Consider the following 21997-nt stretch of genomic DNA (forward strand, 5'->3'; position numbering starts at 1 on the left):
TAAGATTCACAAGGCCAGACGGATTGCCATGACACGTACTCAGAGCATGCGCTGACCAGCTCACAAGTGACTGCATTGCATATTTTCAACCTCTCCCTGACTGTAATACCTGCATGTTTCAAGCAGACCACCATAGTCCCCGAGCCCAAGAATACCAAGGTAACCTGTGTAAATGATTATCGCCCCGTAGCAGTCACAAATGTAGCCATGAAATCCACACACACCAACAGTCGTGAAGAGGGCACGACAATGCCTCTTCCCCATCAGGAGGCTGAAAAGATTTGGCATGAGCCTTCAGATCCTCAAAAGGTTCTACAGCTGCACCATTGAGAGCATCTTGACTGGCTGCATCACCGCTTGGTATGGCAACTGCTTGGCATCTGACCGCTAGGTGCTACAGAGGGTAGTGCGTACAGCCCAGTACATAACTGGGGCAGAGCTCCCTGCCATCCAGGACATCTATACCAGGCAGTGTCAGAAGGCCCCAAAAACTGTCAGACTCCAGCCACCCAAAGACTGTTCTCTGCTACCGCAAGGCAAGTCTGGAACCAACAGGACCCTGTACAGCTTCTACCCCCAAGCCATAAGACTGCTAAATATTGAGTCCGGATAATTATTTGGTTAACTACTTAACTCTCTGCATTGCCCCTTTTTGCACTAACCTTGTCTCATCACATACACTGCTGCTACTGTTTATCATCATCTGTCACTTTATTCCTAGTTATATGTACAAATCTACCTGCATTACCTTGTGCCCCTGCACATGGACCCAGTGCTGGTACCCTGTGTGTATAACCAAGTTATTGTTACTCATGTGTATTTATTATTATTTCACTGTTAGTCTACACCGGTTGTTCACGAACATGTGACGATTAAAATTTGACACACTCAAGAAGAAGCCACTCACATTCTTGTTCTCTGCAGCCTTCATTCTAAATATGACCACATAGTTACACAGCATGCCCATGCATCCGTACACGAATGTACCAACTCATTCTTTTGAGGCAATTCATCTGCCTTCTAATTCGGTCTTATTTAGGATCACTGCCGACAACGACGAAAATGTCACAAGTATTTATGGCAACCACATGCTACATCTCAAAGACAGAGCACCACCAGGTATTTATAAATCACGTTGCTTTATTTAAATCAGCGGTAGGCAGTTATGCTATGAACAAAAACAAAGAGAAGAAAAAAAGCTACCAAAAAATAAGATCCAGCTACAATAACTGCACTTGGCACTGGATGACCGTTTTGTCAAAAAAGAAAATTATACATACACAATTGTGTAAGTGCCTCCAATATACATATGAAAAACAAAAAAGGAAAACCTTAAATACCAGCTTTTATGTGGTCTCCATGTCTACCGACACCCAAATTGTTATTAATATTACAAAAATGTTCAACACCCCCAACAAATCCCCACCCCTAATAACACCTGATCTCAAAAAATGTATCTTCACTGGAGCTGAGACTATGGAGAGTTCCTACTGGTCTCAGAATGACTTCCTCTCTAAACAGGTTACGGTTCAGTACGCCCTTAACAACTGGTCCTAGGTCTGATATATTGTTGAGCTCACAATGGTTAAGGATAGGCCTGGGATAGAGATCCTAGACCTGTTGTTGGAGGGAAAACTCTAACCCAGACCTTAAAAACCGATGGACTCGTGTGTCCAACAGCCATGATGAGGACGACACGTCCTCACTCTTTACGAGAAAACACGTGAGTAATGCACTGCAAAAAAAATACACAAAACCATACAAATAACATGTCTGACAAAACGAAAGGCAAAACCTCTTCTCCCCCAAAAGGAAAACGCATCAGCAAAATGAATGTGAACACAAAACGTGACTTCAAAGAAAAGGCTGAGCAGTCCTCATTGGAATTGAATGCATGGCAAATATTTTGCCATCAGTGGAATGAAATGCCTTTTTTTTTTATCGTGAGGGAAGGCCAACCGTTTCTTTTTGTCATCATCACATCCCCCTTACAACACATGATGACAACAGACTGTTTGGATATGGGAGTCGGACAAGTGGGCAGGTGGACCCTGTGAGAAGGAGAAACATGCCCCAAAAACCACCTGCCCTCTAACCCACCATCATCCCCTGACCTCCCAATGTTAAAACAACCTTAAATTAACCTCGGGGATAAACAGAGTGTGTACCCATTCGTTACGAGGGTCTCAAGAGGAGCAAGCAATCCCCCTGCTGATTAAGACTGGACAAAAGACGAAGATAAGCAGAAGGGTGGATTTAAGAAGGGCAGCTTGCCTTTGATGGGGGCCCCTTGTGTACCCCGTGCCCACAACACAGGGGAATCCAACACCCCCTCTATAAATGAATCCCTAATAATAATTGACTTCACCATTGGGATCGTGTTTTGACCGAATAAGTTGGGCAACATGATTTAAACTATTCCCAGGAGACGCGTTGTTAGCATCTCATCCATCTCCTCCCACCTCCCCAACCCCACCTAACCCCACCAGTCTGTCCCAACATGCCCTTGGAGAGAGTGAGTGAGCGAATCTGGGACAGGTGGTAAAAAAAGATGACCGCGTCGAGAAGATGAGGTGAGCGATAGATGGATATCAAGTGGAGGAGGAGGGCGGGAGAGAAGACCAAGGCCGCATCCCAAATTGCACCCTATTCCCTAGATAGTGCACTACTTTTAACCAGACCCCATAGGGTAGTGCACTAAGGGAATAGGGTGCCCTTTCAGACTTAGCCCAGACATGTGCATCTTGGAGGGGGTTTATCTGACGGTGACCCCTAGCTTCTCCAGGACACGTATCCCCTTCTCCTGGTACTCCTCCCTCGTCAGCCAGAAGTTGTCCTTGTCCTTCATGATGTCGGCCAGCACGGCCCCGCCCAGGAACACCATGTGCTTGCGCCGAGGGGGGTCCTCGATGCGGATCTTGAATTTCTGCACACGAGCAGGAAAGGAGAGACAGAATGGAAGGGAAGAGTGTGAGAAGAAGGGAAAGCAAGAGCATAAGAGGGGGAAGAGGAGAAATAAGGAAAGGGGCAGAGACAGAAGAAGAGAAGGAAAAATGTATGTTGGTGTCTTAACAACCTTAACTAAAAATAGGTGTGAAATCATCTAATAATTACATGAACTGAACCAGCAGGCCTGTCATTGAAAATGCTGAAATGGATATTGTTGCCAAATTGAGCAATCATGTAAAGGAATGAATGAGGAACAATGAGACATATTTTAATTTTCTTGTCGAGCGCATGATTTAAACATGGTCCCATGACGAAGATAGTTCACTCTCAGTGTCTGAAGAAGCACATTACTTGTGTTGTGTACACTATTTCAATTTAGGGCAACACCGCCACCTGGTGGCTGATGAAATTAAGGCAGCGAGAAAATGGATTGTTAAATATCTGTAAGTAGTTGATCCATCTGTTAAAAGTCAAATATTGGACAGTGAAACCTGCACTAAAAACAGCAACAATTAAATATGACATGTACTTAAAGCAAGCTACTTCAAAGTAAAGATATAAATAGCGTTCTGTGTCTGTCCTCACCGAGAGCTTATCCACGTCTCCCTTCAGCACGCGCTCCAGGTAGAGCTGCTTGAGCTCACGCTCCAGTCGAGAGGGAAGGCCGGGGTACATGGTGGAGCCCCCCGACAGCACTATGTGTTTGTAGAACTCAGACCTGTGGAGAGAAGGAAGAGACGTTTAGGGAGGAGAGAAGACCTGGAGGAAGGATGAGGAATGGAGATTAATAACAAAGGTGACATGGAGAGAGGAAAAGCGAACATTCTGCCACAATGTGTTTGTAGAATTCAGCCCGGAGGAGAGAAGGTAAGAATGTTTAGGGGAGAGAAAAGGGGATGTAGAGAATAGAAGAAAAAATACAATACAGAGAAAGAAAAAAATCTGAATTCATCTAGGACTGACCCCATTTAGTCGACTGGTCGGTCGATAGGCTGCTGGTCAACCAAGATTTCTTTAGTCGAGCAAAAAAAAGTGTTAGAAATAAAAATCATGGTGTATAAGACCCCCGTCTGATTCGTGCCTGTCTGAGTGGAATGATCCATTGTGGAGGCTGAAATTGTATACATTAGTGCGCTGCTGAATTGGCACCTTTGCCTAGACCATGTTTCTATGGCGCAGCGGTCTAAGGCACTGCATCTCAGTGCTAGAGGCTTCACTACAGACCCTGGTTCGATTCCAGGCTGTATCCCAACCGGCCGTGATTGTGAGTCCCATAGGGCGGCGCACAATTGGCCCAGTGTCGTCTGGGTTAGGGTTTGGCCGTGGTAGGCCGTCATTGTAAATAAGAATTTGTTCTTAACTGACTTGCCTAGTTAAATAAAGGTTAAATAAATAAAAACCTTTGCAAAGTTAACCAGCATATTGGTGTTGAGAACAATGGGGCGGAGGCAGCAGACGAGAAAACAGCCCTTACCTTAATTGTCTAAGAAAAGTGAGGAGAGAGGAAAAACTTAATTAGGTCTATAATCAATCGCCTAACTGTTAAAATGTGCCTGGCTTTATAAATCATCCATATACACTACCAGTCAAAAGTTAGAACACCTACTCCATCAAGGGTTTTTCATTATTTCTACATTGTAGAATAGTTGCCTGCACTCATTGTCTGCATCCGTAATGGGTCTGCGGTCAAACGACCACCCCTCATCACTGTCAAACGCTCCCTAAAATACTTCAGCGAGCAGGCCTTTCTAATCGACCTGGCCCGGGTATCCTGGAAGGATATTGACCTCATCCCGTCAGTAGAGGATGCCTGGTTATTCTTTAAAAGTGCCTCCCTCACCATCGTAAATAAGCATGCCCCATTCAAAAAAAATGTAGAACAAGGAACAGATATAGCTCTTGGTTCTCTCCAGACCTGACTGCCCTTGACCAACACAAAAACATCCTGTTGCGTTCTGCATTAGCATCGAACAGCCCCCGCGATATGCAACTTTTCAGGGAAGTTAGGAACAAATATACACAGGCAGTTAGGAAAGCTAAGGCTAGCTTTTTCAAGCAGAAATTTGCATCCTGTAGCACAAACTCCAAAAAAGTTCTGGGACACTAAAGTCCATGGAGAATAAGAGCACCTCCTCCCAGCTGCCCACTGCACTGAGGCTAGGAAACACTCACCACCGATAAATCCACTATAATTAAGCATTTTTCTACAGCTGGCCATGCTTTCCACTTGGCTACCTCTAACCCGATCAACAGCCCTCCACCCCCCACAGCAACTCACCCAAGCCTCCCCCATTTCTCCTTCACCCAAATCCAGATAGCTGATGTTCTGAAAGAGCTTCAAAATCTGGACCCCTACAAATCAGCCGGGGTAGACAATCTGGACCATCTCTTTCTAAAATGATCTGCCAAAATTGTTGCATCCCCTATTACTAGCCTGCTCAACCTCTCCCTCATATTTTCTGAGATTCCCATAGATTGGAAGGCTGCCGCAGTCATCCACCTCTTCAAAGGCGGAGACACTAGACCCAAACTGCTACAGACCTATATCTATTCTACCCTGCCTTTCTAAGGTCTTCGAAAGCCAAGTTAACAAACAGATTACCGACCATTTCAAATCCCACCCATTCTCCGCTATGCAATCTGGTTTCAGAGCTGGTCATGGGTGCACCTCAGCCACGCTCAAGGTCCTAAACGATATCATAACCGCCATCGTTAAGAGACATTACTGTGCAGCCGTATTCATCAACCTGGCTAAGGCTTTCGACTCTGTCAATCACAACATTCTTATTGGCAGACTCAACAGCCTTGGTTTCTCAAATGATTGCCTCGCCTGGTTCACCAACTACTTCTCTGATAGAGTTCAGTGTGTCAAATCGGAGGGCCTGTTGTCCGGACCTCTGGCAGTCTCTATGGGGGTGCCACAGGGTTCAATTCTCAGGCCGACTCTTTTTTCTGTATACATCAATGATGTCGCTCTTGCTGCTGGTGATTCTCTGATCCAGCTCTATGCAGACGACACCATTCTGTATACCTCTGGCCCTTCTTTGGACACTGTGTTAACTAACCTCCAGACGAGCTTCAATGCCCTACAACTCTCCTTCCGTGGCCTCCAACTGCTCTTAAATGCAAGTAAAACTAAATGCATGCTCTTCAACCGATCACTGCTCGCACCTGCCCGCCCGTCCAGCATCACTACTCTGGACCGTTCTGACTTAGAATATGTGAACAACTACAAATACCTGGTTAGACCTGGTTAAACCAAATACCTGGTTAAACCAGTCTGGTTAGACTGTAAACTCTCCTTCCAGCCTCACATTAAACATCTCCAATCTAAAATTAAATCTAGAATCAGCTTCCAATTTCGCAACAAAGCATCCTTCACGCTGCCAAACATACCCTCGTAAAACTGACCATCCTACCGATCCTTGACTTCGGCGATGTCATTTTCAAAATAGCCTCCAACACTCTACTCAACAAATTGGATGCAGTCTATCACAGTGCCATCCGTTTTGTCACCAAAGCCCCATATACTACCCACCACTGCGACCTGTACGCCCTCCTTGGCTGGCCCTCGCTTCATACTCGTCGCCAAACCCACTGGCTCCAGGTCATCTACAAGTCTCTGCTAGGTAAAGCCTCGCCTTATCTCAGCTCACTGGTCACCATAGCAGCACCCACCCGTAGCACGCGCTCCAGCAGGTATATCTCACTGGTCAACCCCAAAGCCAATTCTTCCTTTGGCCGCCTCTCCTTCTGGTTCTCTGCTGCCAATGACTGGAACAAACTGCAAAAATCACTAAAGCTGGAGACTCATACTCCCTCACTAGCTTTAAGCACCAGCTGTCAGAGCAGCTCACAGATCACTGCACCTGTACATAGCCCATCTGTAAATAGCCCATCCGATCTACCACATCCCCATACTGTATTTATTTATTTTGCTCCTTTGCACCCCAGTATCTCTACTTGCACAATCATCTTGTGCACATTCTACCATTCCAGTGTTTAATTGCTATATTGTAATTACTTCGCCACCATGGCCTATTTATTGCCTTACCTCCCTTATCCTACCTCATTTGCACATGCTGTATATAGACTTTTCTACTGTATTATTGATTGTATGTTTGTTTATTCCATGTGTAACTCTGTTGTTGTATGTGTCGAACTGCTTTGCTTTATCTTGGCCAGGTCGCAGTTGCAAATGAGAACCTGTTCTCAACTAGACTACCTGGTTAAATAAAAGGTGAAAAAAAAAATGTTAAGACATCAAAACTATGAAATGACACATGGAATCATGTAGTAACCAAAAAAGGTGTTAAACAAATCAAAATCTATTTTATATAATTTGAGATTCTTCAAATAGCCACCCTTTGCCCTGATGACAGCTTTGCACACTCTTGGTATTATCTCAAACCAGCTTCATGAGGTAACATGGAATGCTTTTCCAACAGTTACCACATATGCTGAGCACTTGTTGGCTGCTTTTCCTTCACTCTGCAGTCCAACTCATCCCAAACCATCTCAATTGGGTTGAGGTCGGGTGATTGTGGAGGCCATTTCATCTGATGCCGCACTCCATCACTCCTTAGTCAAATAGTTAAGTGTGCCTTGAATTCTAAATAGAAATCAGACTGTCACCAGCAACGCACCCCCACACCTCCTCCTCCATGCTTCACGGTGGGAACCACACATGCGGAGATAATTTGTTCCCCTACTCTGCATCTCACAAAGACATGGCGGTTGGAACCAAAAATCTCAAATTTGGACTCAGACCAAAGGACAGATTTCCACCGCTCTAATGTCCATTGCTCATGTTTCTTGGCCCAAGCAAGTCTCTTCTTATTATTGGTGTCCTTCAGTGGTTTCTTTGCAGCAAGCCGACGATGAAGGCCTGATTCACGCAGTTTCCTCTGAACAGTTGATGTTGAGATGTGTCTGTTACTTGAACTCTGTGAATCATTTTTTGGGCTGCAATCTGAGGTGCAGTTAATTGCCAATTTCTGAGGCTGGTAACTAATGAACTTCGCCTCTGCAGCAGAGGTAACTCTGGGTCTTCCTTTCCTGTGGCGGTTCTCATGAGAGCCAGTTTCATCATAGCGCTTGATGATTTTTGCAACTGCACTTGAAGAAACGTTCAAAGTTCTTTAAAATGTTACAGATTGACTGAGCTTCATGTCTTAAAGTAATGGACTGTCGTTTCTATTTGCTTATTTGAGCTGTTCTTGCCATAATCTGGACTTGGTCTTTTACCAAATAGGGCTATCTTCTGTATACCACCCCTACCTTGTCACAACACAACTGATTGGCTCAAACGCAACTTCTTCAGGATTGGTGGGTCCCCTGCAGGACAGTTGAGCTAACGTAGGCTAATGCTATTAGCATGAGGTTGTAAGTAACAAGAAAAGTTCCCAGAACATAGACATATCTGATATTGGCAGAAAGCTTAAATTCTTGTTAATCTATCTGCACTGTCCACTTTACAGTAGCTATTACAGTGAAAGAATACCATGCTATTGTTTGAGGAGAGTGCACAGTTTTGAACATGAAAAGTTATTAATAAATAAATTAGGCACATTTGGGCAGTCTTGACAAAACTTTGAACAAATGCAATGGTTCATTGGATCAGTCTGAAACTTTGCACATACATTGCTGCCACCTAGTGGACTAAATCTAAATTGTGCCTGGGCTGGAATAATACATTATGGATTTTCTCTTGCATTTCAAAGATGGTACAAAAAAAGGTTTAAAACATTTTTTCTTTTTCTTTTACCAGATCTCTTGTGTTATTCTCCTACATTCCTTTCACATTTCCACAAACTTCAAAGTGTTTCCTTTCAAATGGTATCAATAATATGCATATCCTTGCTTCCAGCAGTTAGATTTGGGTATGTCATTTTAGGCGAAAATGTAAAAAAAAGGGGCCGATCCTTAAGAGGTTTTTAAACAAGGAAAGAAATTCCACAAATGAACAAGGAACACCTGTTAATTTAAATGCATTCCAGGTGACTAGCTCATGAAGCTGGTTGAGAGAATGCTAAGAGTGTGCAAAGCTGTCATCAAGGCAAAGGGTGGCTTGAACAGACGACTCTTGGTCGACAAAGATATTTTGTTTTCCGGGGACAGCCCAGATTCCATCATAGCACTGCACAGTGACTGACCTTTGAAGGGTTTTGCCTATGCAGTTCTACACCATCACTCTGCTCAAGAGCATCCACTCAAAGTCTAGAACGTAAACTAATGAAAATGGCAAAATGTGAAAGGGAAGGAAAGAGGTTTGGAAATGATTAGGTCACTAGTAAATAGGGGGAGTCTGCCATGGAGTTACCTGGTGTCGATATCTGCTGCATTGATGGTGTTGAAGAGGAGCTCTGCCACCCCGACTCCCTCCACGTTGATGAGGTGGGGCTGGAACAGAGCCTCAGGGGCCTCGAACCGCTCCCCTCCCACCTTGATCATCCTGCCGTCGGGGAGCTGGGGACACAAAGGGGAACAACATTCACACATCGGAAAGCATTTAGTTGACATCAAGACAGGACTGATGGCTTTCTTCTGCTAGAACACTGCTAGGGAAATATGAAGGCAATGCTAGGCTAGAGATGGACAATAGACAATGTTTGGAACTGGCAACGTTAAGTAAGAGTCTTTCTCCCTCTGGTCAGATGGAGCCGGCTGACAGACAGTAGGCCTTTTACAGAGCGTGGCGGAACACTATGTGGGAGGGAGCATAAAGGGCCCATTGACGGCTCCAGTCTGGAGTCCAGAGGAGGAAACAGACACCAGGTCAGCACGTGGCGTGGGAGTCTGGGTCGTACAGGAAATGATGTCACGCCCATGGATGGGGAGGGGGAGTCGTTTCTTCAACGCTACAGTAGTGCTCTTGTTCCATCCTCCGCCTCTCCTTCTCCCTCTCTCTCCAGGATTTGGGCAAGGAAACAGGGAGGTGCGCCGCCGCCCGCCACACATGGAAAATTCCGTCCACTCCCTCTACATCACAGGGACTAGCGGTTCCTTCGTGGTTCACCTCCAACCCCTACCGGCCATCGAACCCGGGTTGCGCAGGGATTTGTGCAAAGTAACCTGGGGGCATCCAGAGCTTGGTTCAAGAGCTCCTCCCACACTAAATATGGCTCCTACTGTTCTAAAATTATAACCCGATCTGCATGATACATTATGTCCACAAGGAGGCAGTGTTACCATGTAGCCAGGCCTCAAATACAGATGAATTCTAATTATTCTCAGTGTAAGATGCTGTCACACTTACCAGGCAAGACTAAGTAGAATATGATGCAGTGTTTGGGGTAATGAGTTATTTAAAAAAGTAATACAAAAGTAATCTGATTATGTAATGTAAGTAACTCGTAGCTTTTTAAAATTGGGTAATATTATTACAGTTACACTGTCAAACAACGTGTGCGTTACTTCCAGAATCATCTCTCTACCGGGCGCGTGTTTCCCATGATCCAATCTCAAATTGTTTCCTCAAATGTAATTCTCGAGCAAGCAGAGAAAGGCTGTTTGGAGAAATGTCATGCAGCTGCTGTCCATAGAAATATATAGAGGGTGCACCTCTGATATTTGCCTTTGATCACTTCTGTGATAGAAAGCCTATAGGTTTTCCCGTCTAGTGACAAACGTGCCTTCTATACATCTCTATGTACTAGCGGCTCAAGAGAAAGATTTTGAATGAAAAGATAGGAAATCTGTACAGATGTTTGGCTTACAGTATATACGGCTAATTAAGCAGCCCATATATAACTCAGCACTTGTCGACTAGTACAGGAAAGCAGCGCCACAGATGAAAGGAGTAACTAGTGATCAAACCTGAGTTAGTAAGTATCCCATCTTTGGTAGAGCGCACAAGGCTCACCTTGCGCCATCCGACAGTCAAGCAAACAATTAGATTTTTTTTTTAAAAATTCATGAAAGTAACAAATATAACATGTTACTTTACACACAAAGTAATATCATAACGCGTTACTTTTGTTAAATGTAACTAGTAATATTACTTTTTCAAGTAACTAGTCCCAACGCTGATCTGGTGTGCTGTTTAGATGACAAAGCAGGGTCGGCCTCAGAATGCACAAAACAACAAGAGAAAATACTTTCACTGAAACAAGGTTGTACTACCTAAACTTGTACAATAAGAACTGAAAGTGTAGGACTCGACCATGTAGGAATGTGTTACTGACCGTGTAGGACTCAACCAGCACGGTGGTCTCCAGCGCCAGCTTCTGCTCCTGCTCGATGTTGTAGCCCACATAGCACAGCTTCTCCTTCATCATGCGCACCGTCTCAAAGTCCGCCGAGTGGTTGAAGGCGTAGCCCCTCAGCAACAGCAGCTGGATAAAGGTCAGAGGTAAGGGATGTGTTTGGTTGGTTTGCAGATATCTCAGTTGTAAAGGACTGCAAAACTAATTTAAAGACTCCAATACTCTTTACATCGTCACCTTTCTTAATCACAAATCTTAACATGAAATAATGAACAGGTGTGGTTTACAGTCGACTGCTTTCCACTAGCAAGTCATCAGACATACTCATGAGGGAATCAAACCCTAGTTAGTTCCCCCTAGGCTCTTACGTAGATTTGAAAGAATTAGGCTAGATAGTTATAAATATATATGGTAGTAGCTCCAATGGGCAAGGTGTAATATCCATCATAGTGCGTTATTCAGTCTTCTCATATCTACACATGCCTAGGGGCTAGGAGTGGTTTCTGGACAGGACATTCTAAGACAGTCACGTGTAGGGAACGAGGGTGTACCTTGATGAGGTAGCGTGTGATGTCCCGTCCTGCAATGTCCAGGCGTCTGGTCAGGTGGGGCAGGGAGAAGCCTTCGTACACGGGGCAGATGTGGGTGACGCCATCACCAGAGTCCACCACCACACCCGTCAGGAGACCTAAAAAATACCACAGCAGTGCCAACAGAATAGGGCCAGTGAGAAAACACATTCCCCATTTCCAAAGCCCATATCAACATTAGACCATTTCTGTCATTACTCGATTGAAACGGAAAGCTTTTTATTAATTGTTATTACCAATTTGTTGGTGTCAAGAGTTTTCCATCATAATATATTGGTTCAATATCAAACAAATGCATGGGCCAATGAAAGTATAGAACAACAAGAAGTATACAGCTACGTATTCAACTACGTGATGCTGCATATTCAGCTCTCGTCCTGCCACTGAAAGGGTCACACATTAGCACAGCCTGTTTCATCCCTCATTCCACAGCTGTGCTTATTTTTTCCCCCAGAGAAAGACCTCGATGTTACAAATACAAGCAGTACAGTACAAATGGAAGTACTTTATTTTATGATACTAGGTATTTACTACTGTAGGAAAGGATGTGGTATCAATGGGTACTTTCTGGTACTTACTTAAAATAATTGTTAACTATCTGGTACCAAATCAATTGGTTTAATTTGTTTCTCAAAGAAACAAACAAGTAACTCATAGCTTATTATTGTGTAACTACTAACTAATAACCATTTTAAAATGTAAAGTAAATATCTGGTACTTTCTGTACCGGAAAATAAAGTATAAGCCCAAAATAATTGTTGCTGCCATGGTAGAAACGTAGCAAAAGCAAATTACCGGGTATAATCTCCTACATTCCTCCATGTGTTCTGAAAGGTACTTTAAATTGCAATTCGTTGGAGTGAAATCTCAGGTACCCAGTGCTCTTCACTGGTTTTGGGTGTCCTACCTTCCTTCTAGTGGCCTTGTTTTGTTTTAAAGAACCTACCTTGAGCATAGAGTGTGAGCACAGCTTGGATGGCTATGTAAACCCCAGAGAACTGGTACGTCTCAAACATCACCTAGGAAAGAGGTAGGGAGTGCGAGAGTATGTCACTGGAATGTGTAGTTACTGCAACAAGAAAAAAAAAAATCTGTGCATTTATAGTTAAACAGTAACTTAGCAAATTAGCTTTGTTTTTGCATTTTGCAACACTAGGAAAACCGCAACAAATCTAACCTCAACTTCCACTCAAAGGAATAGACCTCCATGTTCATAAACCTGAAGTTTAAATGGGTGAAAAGGACTTATTCTCAAAGAACTTAGCCATGGCTGGCCACCCCACAGAGGACAGCCTGAATCATTAATAACAGTGGCTCTGACTGACTCCCACCGAGGAGCTGTTGCCAGGCAGCAGACCTGGGTTCAAATAGCAGTTCAAGTCTTTCAAATACTTTAGCTGTGGTTGATTGACCTGGCCTTGCACAATGGAAGCAATGGAGTAGTCCCAAAAGTGCAATGTCCACCCATGTGAAACTCCAGACAGGCTCAATCAAACTCTAAGTGTTTGAAAGAGTTCAAATACTTGTTGAACCCAGGTCTGCCAGGCAGCGTTGCTGCCTTAGTCACAATGACTGGCAAGTTGCAACTCCAAGATAAACCTCCTTATCGGGAGTGCTACTGCCTCCTCAGCACAGAGCATCACTGTTATGACTGATGAATCATTTAAGATCCACAATGGAACCGTATAAAAGGCCTTACAAGAGATCTCCTCCAGCCGTTCCGGGTACACGCCAGAATACACACTTTCAAAACTAAAGCATGTTAATGAAACTGTCCTCAGACAACATATTTAGTAGTCGTGGGTTAACAAAAAGAAACACTTTTTAAAAATGTATACGCACCTCAATGATCTTCTCACGGTTCTTGGTTGGGTTCATGGGCGGCTCGGTGAGCAGGATCTTGCAGTTGCGCGAGTCGATGTTGAGCTTCTCGGGACCAAAGGTGTAGTCCCACAGGTGCTTCATGTCATCCCAGTTCCTCACGATGCCGTTCTCCATGGGGTAGTTCACCTCCAGCATGGAGCGCAGCTCGCTCGCCTCATCCCCCACCATCAGGTCCTGGGGAGGGAGGGGATAAAGATCCGAGTTTATCAGACTAGGGTCAAAACCAGGGCGTGACATTTAAAAAAAAATGAAACCACCATTTAGGAGGGACCCCAATAGTGCAGTAGCCACTGAATAGAAAAGTTGCAGTGTCCACCACCCAAGTCATTGACGTACCACAGCAACAAACCGACTGTCACAGTGTCAATGGCAACTGACCACAGCTATACAACAAAAAAAGGAGGATGGAAAGCTCTGGGTAAGAAGGTAACAACGTCACAAAAGGACATCCACCATCTTAAAATGCTCTACAGAACAAACTTAAAGAACTTCCCTAAAAGGACATTTGCATGCCACAATAAAAAAGTCAAACATCACTTATTATAGTTGCAGTCAACATCTAGTCATTCTGCGGGCATGTTGCTTTTAGTGATCTGACGATACTTTCAGCCCTGTTCCAGAGAGCAGGCGGTAGAGAAGGCAACATTAGATAGAGATTCCAGCCATACAGTCAGAGCACACTTAGTAGAACGGAATCCATTTGTTTAATTGGGATGCAGATCCTATTGAAAATGTCTAGAACCTATAGTATAGGCAAACTCAGAATAGGCCTGGCTCTACCGCCCAACAAACAGGTCACTCATATTGGCAGAGAACTGCATTGTCAAACTCATGCTCAATGTGGTAGTTTTTTTATGCTATGAGGAGGCTTGGAAGTTTCTTTTAACATGAGAAGCTACAGCAGACAACATGTTCCCCTTCTCATGATGATCTCGCTACTATTGATATCAATCCAAAATTAAATCTAGAAGAATCGGCTTCCTATTTTCACTCATGCTGCCAAACATACCCTCGTAAAACTGACTTTCCTGCCGATGCTTGACTTCGGCAATGTCATTTACAAAATAGCCTTCAACACTACTCAGCAAATTGGATGCAGTCTATCACAGTGCCATCTGTTTTGTCACCAAAGCCCCATATACAGTTGAAGTCGGAAGTTTACATACACCTTAGCCAAATACATTTAAACTCAGTTTCACAATTCCTGACGTTTAATCCTAGTAAAAATTCCCTGTTTTAGGTCAGTTAGGATCACCACTTTATTTTAAGAATGTGAAATGTCAGAATAATAGCAGAGAGAATTATTTTTCTTTCATCACATTCCCAGTGGGTCAGAAGTTTACATACACTCAATTAGTATTTGGTAGCATTGCCTTTAAATTGTTTAACTTGGGTCAAACGTTTCAGGTAGCCTTCCACAAGCTTCCCACAATAAGTAGGGTGAATTTTGGCCCATTCCTCCCTACAGAGCGGCTGTAACTGAGTCAGGTTTGTAGGCCTCCTTGCTCACACACGCTTTTTCAGTTCTGCCCACAAATTTTCTATGGGATTGAGGTCAGGGCTTTGTGCTGGCCACTCCAATACCTTGACTTTGTTGTCCTTAAGCCATTTTGCCACAACTTTGGAAGTATGCTTGCTGTCATTGTCATTGTCATTTGGACGACCCATTTGCGACCAAGCTTTAACTTCCTGACTGATGTCTTGAGACGTTGCTTCAATATATCCACATAACTTTCCTCCTTCATGATGCTATCTATTTTGTGAAGTGCATCAGTCCCTCCTGCAGCAAAGCACCCCCAACAACATGATGCTGCCAACCCCGTGCTTCACGGTTGGGATGGTGTTCTTCGGCTTGCAAGCCTCCCCCTTTTTCCTCCAAACATAACGATGGTCATTATGGCCCAACAGTTCTATTTTTGTTTCATCAGACCAGAGGACATTTCTCCAGAAAGTACGATCTTTGTCCCCATGTGCAGTTGCAAACCGTAGTCTGGCTTTTTTATGGCGGTTTTGGAGCAGTGGCTTCTTCCTTGCTGAGCAGCCTTTCAGGTTATGTCGATATAGAACTTGTTTTACTGTGGATGTAGATACTTTTGTACCCGTTTCCTCCAGCATCTTCACAAGGTCCTTTGCTGTTGTTCTGGGATTGATTTGCACTTTTCGCAAAGTATGTTCATCTCTAGGAGACAGAACACGTCTCCTTCCTGAGCGGTATGATGGCTGTGTGGTCACATTGTGTTAATACTTGCGTACTATTGTTTGTACAGATGAACGTGGTACCTTCAGGCGTTTGGAAATTGCTCCCAAGGATGAACCAGACTTGGAGGTCTACAATTTTTTTTCTGAGGTCTTGGCTGATTTCTTTTGATTTTCCCATGATGTCAAACAAAGAGGCACTGAGTTTGAAGGTAGGCCTTGAAATACATCCAGAGGTACACCTCCAATTGACTCAAATTATGTCAATTAGCCTATCAGAAGCTTCTAAAGCCATTACATCATTTTCTGGAATTGTCCAAGCTGTTTAAAGGCACAGTCTGCTTAGTGTATGTAAACTTCTGACCCACTGGAATTGTGATACAGTGAAATAATCTGTCTGTAAACAATTGTTGGGAAAATTACTTGTGTCGTGCACAAAGTAGATGTCCTAACCAACTTGCCAAAACTATAGTTTGTTAACAAGAAATATGTGGAGTGGTTGAAAAACGAGTTTTAATGACTCCAACCTAAGTGTATGTAAACTTCCGACTTCAACTGTACTACCCACCATTGCGACCTGTATGCTCTCGTTGGCTGGTCCTCGCTACATATTCATCGCCAAACCCACTGGCTCCAGGTCATCTATAAGTCTTTGCTAGGTAAAGCTCCGCCTTATCTCAGCTCACTGGTCACCATAGCAACACCCACCCGTAGCACGCGCTCTAGCAGGTATATTTCACTGGTCATCCCCAAAGCCAACACCTTATTTTGGCCGCCTTTCCTTCCAGTACTCTGCTGCCAATGACTGGAACAAATTGCAAAAATCACTGAAGTTGGAGACTTATATTTCCCTCACTAACTTCAAGCATCGGCTGTCAGAGCAGCTTACCGATCGCTGCAGCTGTACACAGCCTCTGTAAATAGCCCATCCAACCAACTATCTACCTCATCCAATATTAGTTTTTTTTCTGCTCTTTTGCACACCAGTATTTCTACTTGCACATCCTCATCTGCACATCTATCACTCCAGTGTTAATTTCTAAATTGTAATTACTTCGCCACTATGACCTATTTATTGCCTTACTTCAGTCGCACACACTGTATACAGATCTTCTATTGTGTTAATGACTGTACATTTGTTTATCCCATGTGTAACAGCGGCAGGTAGCCTAGTGGTTAGAGCGTTGGACTAGTAACCGGAAGGTTGCTAGATCGAATCCTCGAGCTGACAAGCTAAAAATGTGTTGTTATGCCCCTGAACAAGGCAATTAACCCACTGTTCCTAGGCCGCCATTGAAAATAAGAATTTGTTCTTAACTGACTTGCCTAGTTAAATAAAATAAAAAAATAACTTGTTTTTGTCGCACTGCTTTGCTTTATCTTGGCCAGGTCGCAGTTGTAAATGAGAACTTGTTCACAACTGGCCTACCTGGTTAAATAAAGGTGAAACAAAAATATATATATTTTTTTTTAAATCACAAGACCATGAATGTCTGTCAGTGTTCAGACCACTGTATTTAACATGTTGATTTGTAAAAAAACAAAAACAAGAAAGGGGTAAAACAGTTTGTAAGGTTAGTCAGAACACCATTTCATCACAGAAAACTGGGGAAAGAGTAGTAGAGGGGGAATGAGGAAGCAATGCCAAACAATTGACAGATAAAAAGAAAAGGACCATTCTTGTCAGAGAGATGACGAGTGCAGCCATTTCATTGTCTGAGCAGAGACAGGCCCATGACACTGCAAACATACACACTTACCATCTTTCTGTTATTCTACCTCAACAGGAAAAAAGGAGGAGAGGTGGGAGGAAGAGAGGGATGAAGCAGAGGGTCAGAAGATAGAACAGAGAGAGAGAGGAGGACAGAGGAGCCAAGGACAGAGGTGAATCAGTGCGTGTCCTACAAAAACCACCTATCCTCTCATATAATGCTGCAATGTTATCAAAAGGTGATTGTTAATGTGTAACGACCTGATAGCAAGACTAGGTGCGACATCAGGCTAAATCAACAAATCATGCGCTACGTCCCAAATGGCATCCTATTCCCTATGCAGTGCACTACTTTTGATCAGGGCCCATAGGGTTAAAAGTAACTATGTAGGGTATAGGGTGCCATTTGGGACTCAGCCAGCAATGGTAAATATTAGCCTCTTGTTTCCCATAGGGACTAGTGTGTTGGATTTCCAGAGGACACTCAATGGAGGAAATACTTTTTAAACTCTCCAATACTGTGAAAAACTCAACTCAAAGTGCCGGTTTCCCAAACGCAGATTAAGGCTAGTCCTGGACTAAAGCATGGTCAATTAAGAATCTCCATTGAAATAGCTTCTTTGTCCAGGATAAGTGTCAGGAAAATTGCTCCAACAACTTCACAGTGGAGGGACTAAGCAACATTTAATCTAACATAAAGTACTGTAAATCAAGAGATGTGCACCATTCTCCCGCTAGGTCTACATGTTCTGAAAAAGAAAAACTTAGAACCATGGTCTGCTCCACAAATCATTGCAGCCATTTCAGAACTTCCCTAAATCTCCACAAATAAGAAAACGTCATATTCATGAGGGCTATGAAGAAGTTAGCCTAGCGGTTAAAAGTGTTGGGCCAGTAACGGCAGGTAGCCTAGTGGGGCGGCAGGTAGCCTAGTGGGGCGGCAGGTAGCCTAGTGGGGCGGCAGGTAGCCTAGTGGGGCGGCAGGTAGCCTAGTGGGGCGGCAGGTAGCCTAGTGGGGCGGCAGGTAGCCTAGTGGGGCGGCAGGTAGCCTAGTAGCCTAGTGGGGCGGCAGGTAGCCTAGTAGCCTAGTGGGGCGGCAGGTAGCCTAGTAGCCTAGTGGGGCGGCAGGTAGCCTAGCGGTTAGAGCGTATGACTAGTAACCGAAAGGTTGCAAGATCGAATCCCCGAGCTGACAAGGTAAAAAAATCTGTCATTCTGCCCCTGAACAAGGCAGTTAACCCACTGTTCCTAGGCCGTCATTGAAAATAAGAATTTGTTCTTAACTGACTTGCCTAGTTAAATAAAAAGGTAAAATAATAAAAAATAAAATAACCAAAAAGGTTGCTGGTTTGAATCCGAGCCGGCAAGGTAGAAAAAAACTGCAGTTTGGCCCTTGGGCAAGGCAGTTAACCCCCTCGATGACGTCGATTAAGCCAGCCCCCCCGCACCTCTCTGATTCAGAGGGGGTTGGGTTAAAAGCGGAAAACAAATTTCAGCTGAACGCATTCAATTGTGCAACTGACTACATTTCCCCAGATGATAGGTACAAATGACAAAACAGGACCCATTTTACAAAGTATTCTGTATTACACTGAACACACATACTAATACCTATTTCAGACAGAATTCACAGTATGTTACCTGTTTTAAAAAATTATGCAATGTTTATATGACCCCCTTCGAAACAGGTTATTAACACTTTCTTGAGTAAATAATAAAGACATATTTTTGTCTAGATATCAAAGGGATTTAACATTCCTGTGAAGTAAACAAGTGAGGTTACCTTGATCTCAATGTTTCCCACTTTAGCTGTGGAGCGAATGATTGGCCTGCCAACCAATGCAGGGAAAATGTGCTCTGGGAAGTTGGAGCCTGCATAGCCACACTTCACAAACTAGGATTAAAGGGAGAGACAAAAGGCACGGTCAGTGACAAACATTATTTTTGGTAAATAACATAGGACATAAATACATTTTCATAGCACACAGAATTACAAAATTAATAGAGATTAATAATAGCCCTATAGCCAAATACTAGAAATTGGATCAAAGCATTTAGCCCAGACTCCTTTAAAAGAAAACCTTTTAGTCCATTAACTCTGATACAACCTAGCCTGATCAATAATGCAGTAACGCACTTCCCTTGTCTTGTTTATTAGGCAGAAGTTAGAGCCTTCTCTACTTTCTCTGAGTCACATGGTGCTGTTTGAGTTGCCACTAGGTACAGATTTAGGATCAGCTTTGCCCTCCCCAAATCCTAACCATTAGTGGGGGAATTGCACAACTGACCAAAGACCAGCCACAGCAACTTCACCCTACTGTGTTTGTGAACACTCTGAGGGGTTACAGAGAAAGTTACAGCATTTGTAGTGTTTTCATCCCACAATCACTACCTGACGTGCAGCATGCTTAGGAAGTTACATAGAGAACCTATGCAGGGAATTTCATTCAAACCTGTTAGGTTGTACTAGACGTTCGCTTCAAGGAATAGCCTAGCGCTTGAATCGATACGAGCGCTTTTCCCATGCATGTTTAAAATCCATTTGGGCTTTCTTTGGGCCTACATAATGATTCATGACAATCGTCCTTCTTTCACATACGTTACATAAACAACCTCATCTCATTCTCAACCTTCCGGTAAGAAGAATAAAATAAGTCTATGACATGCATCATCAAGTAGACATGACATCATCAGCTCAGAGAGGAAGGGGTTACTCAAAGACAAGAATAAAGACAGAAGGTAGGCTACAGTGTACAGCATGTCCCATTTACACTCTCCAAGCTATGAATAGCTATCAGGCTGTTTTATTTACAGTGTGAAAACAAAGGCTGTAAGCAGCATAGTTTCTTTGCGGTAGGTAGCTGGAGAGAGTCAGCTAACCACTGAATGGAACCGATTTTTTTTTTATAAAGTAAACAGCATAAATAGATAGATGAATGAATAGTCTGGCTAAATACTAAGGTAAAATGTTGGAGGTGAAAACTGCTTAAATTAAATTGTAATTTATTGTCCATTTTAACCGGATGACTCATGTTTACAAACATATTTTACAAGAGAGTTGCAATAGATCTGATAACTCCTTACATGGAAGAATGGTTTCTGACTTCCTCACTGTACAAGAATGATGCATGCGCATTATCTACTGCTCGAGACAAGTTTAGTTGGTTAACTCGCCTTGCTCAGTTGGTAGCAATACTGTAATTTTGATACTTGTTTGTTGCTGCCTGGTTTAGTAAAACTATATGTTCAAATCCTCATCCATTTACGCAACAGACAATGCAACAATGTAGCAGTGTAAAATACTTGTTACAAGTTCAAAGAAGTTTCGGTGAGGGCGGGGCTACAGATGCTGGATCATCATTCTTTGTGAACAACACCAAATAGTATCTAAAAATGTGGAGTTACTGAATAAAACAATAGATCACGTCATTTCCTTGCAATTAACAATGACGCTGGCAACTTCTTACAGTGAGCCCTCATCTTGTTAGTTTGAGCTAACAATCAAATTGAAGCAAGGGATGGAAATGTAGGGTAATGATGTCTGACGAAGAAATAAAATATATAACTACATGTGGCAGAACACGATATTTAAGTGTTCTCTGGAGCATGCTATGAAACAATAAGACTGCGATTTGTAAGGTTGAATGCTAGCTATTGAGCTTGCTGGCCAGCTACCTAACTAGCTCGAGACGATTCGAGTTCGCAATGTCAGCACGAGCAGCCGACAGCTGCGATAACAATACTTAAGGCTACTCCCACTGATTCACGAATTCGAGGAAACAATCGGTACTCTAAACATTCCACCGACCGGTGTTAACCTTGCCACCTCTAATTGACAGATGCACCAACCTCAATGAATGCATAACTAATTGACAAGCTGACAGATAAATTCACCCAGACCGTGGCTACACAACAAGCTAGCAATGAAACGAGCTACTTCCTGTTCCTCCCCATCTCGTCTCCTCTGCCAAAATGCACAGCACAAAAGCCGGAACGCTCATAATTTGACGATAGAACACGGTCTGTTTGTAAACTTACCCCGGTCCCATTGTCACAAACCACCACTTTCCTTCCCTGGCTGTCCATTTTCTTGGAATACAGAAACCAGCAGCCCTCCTTTGCACAACTTTCTTCGGCAAGGCGGAAAACACCACCCCGGCTCTAGCAAAGGGCTTCTTCCGGAATGTATGACACATGCCCATATTACTCACACACCTATCAGGGTAGAGATAGTAAAGAAATTCCGCCAATAACATATGGCAACGCCTTTCCATACACGTTTCTATTCGACAATCACAATGATTGACAGCGTCGTGTCAATCAGAATGTTGAAATATCCGTAATGCAAGCTTTATCAATACATTTAGGTGGTGGCCTGGTGGGCCTACGCCGAAAACAGTTAAGTTGATCGATCTATGTCGAGGGAGGAGAGCAGATTTGTTTTTATATGACAATTAAAT

General features: G+C 43.5%; 1 protein-coding gene across 1 annotated transcript; it reads right to left on the reverse strand.

Moving 5' to 3' along the window:
* Positions 1-1120: 1120 nt before the first annotated feature.
* Positions 1121-21711, reverse strand: LOC120065416 (actin-related protein 2-A). The gene is made up of 9 exons (XM_039016416.1): positions 21576-21711; positions 19321-19431; positions 13589-13804; positions 12693-12765; positions 11708-11844; positions 11136-11285; positions 9272-9417; positions 3535-3667; positions 1121-2926 (listed from the first exon to the last, which is right to left on the reverse strand). The coding sequence occupies exons 1-9, from the start codon at positions 21621-21623 to the stop codon at positions 2756-2758; spliced, it is 1185 nt and encodes a 394-aa protein (XP_038872344.1). The 5' UTR covers positions 21624-21711; the 3' UTR covers positions 1121-2755.
* Between the last annotated feature and the right edge of the window lie 286 nt (positions 21712-21997).

The sequence above is a fragment of the Salvelinus namaycush genome, chromosome 2 (genome assembly GCF_016432855.1).
Source record: "Salvelinus namaycush isolate Seneca chromosome 2, SaNama_1.0, whole genome shotgun sequence".
Taxonomy (NCBI): Eukaryota; Metazoa; Chordata; class Actinopteri; order Salmoniformes; family Salmonidae; genus Salvelinus; species Salvelinus namaycush.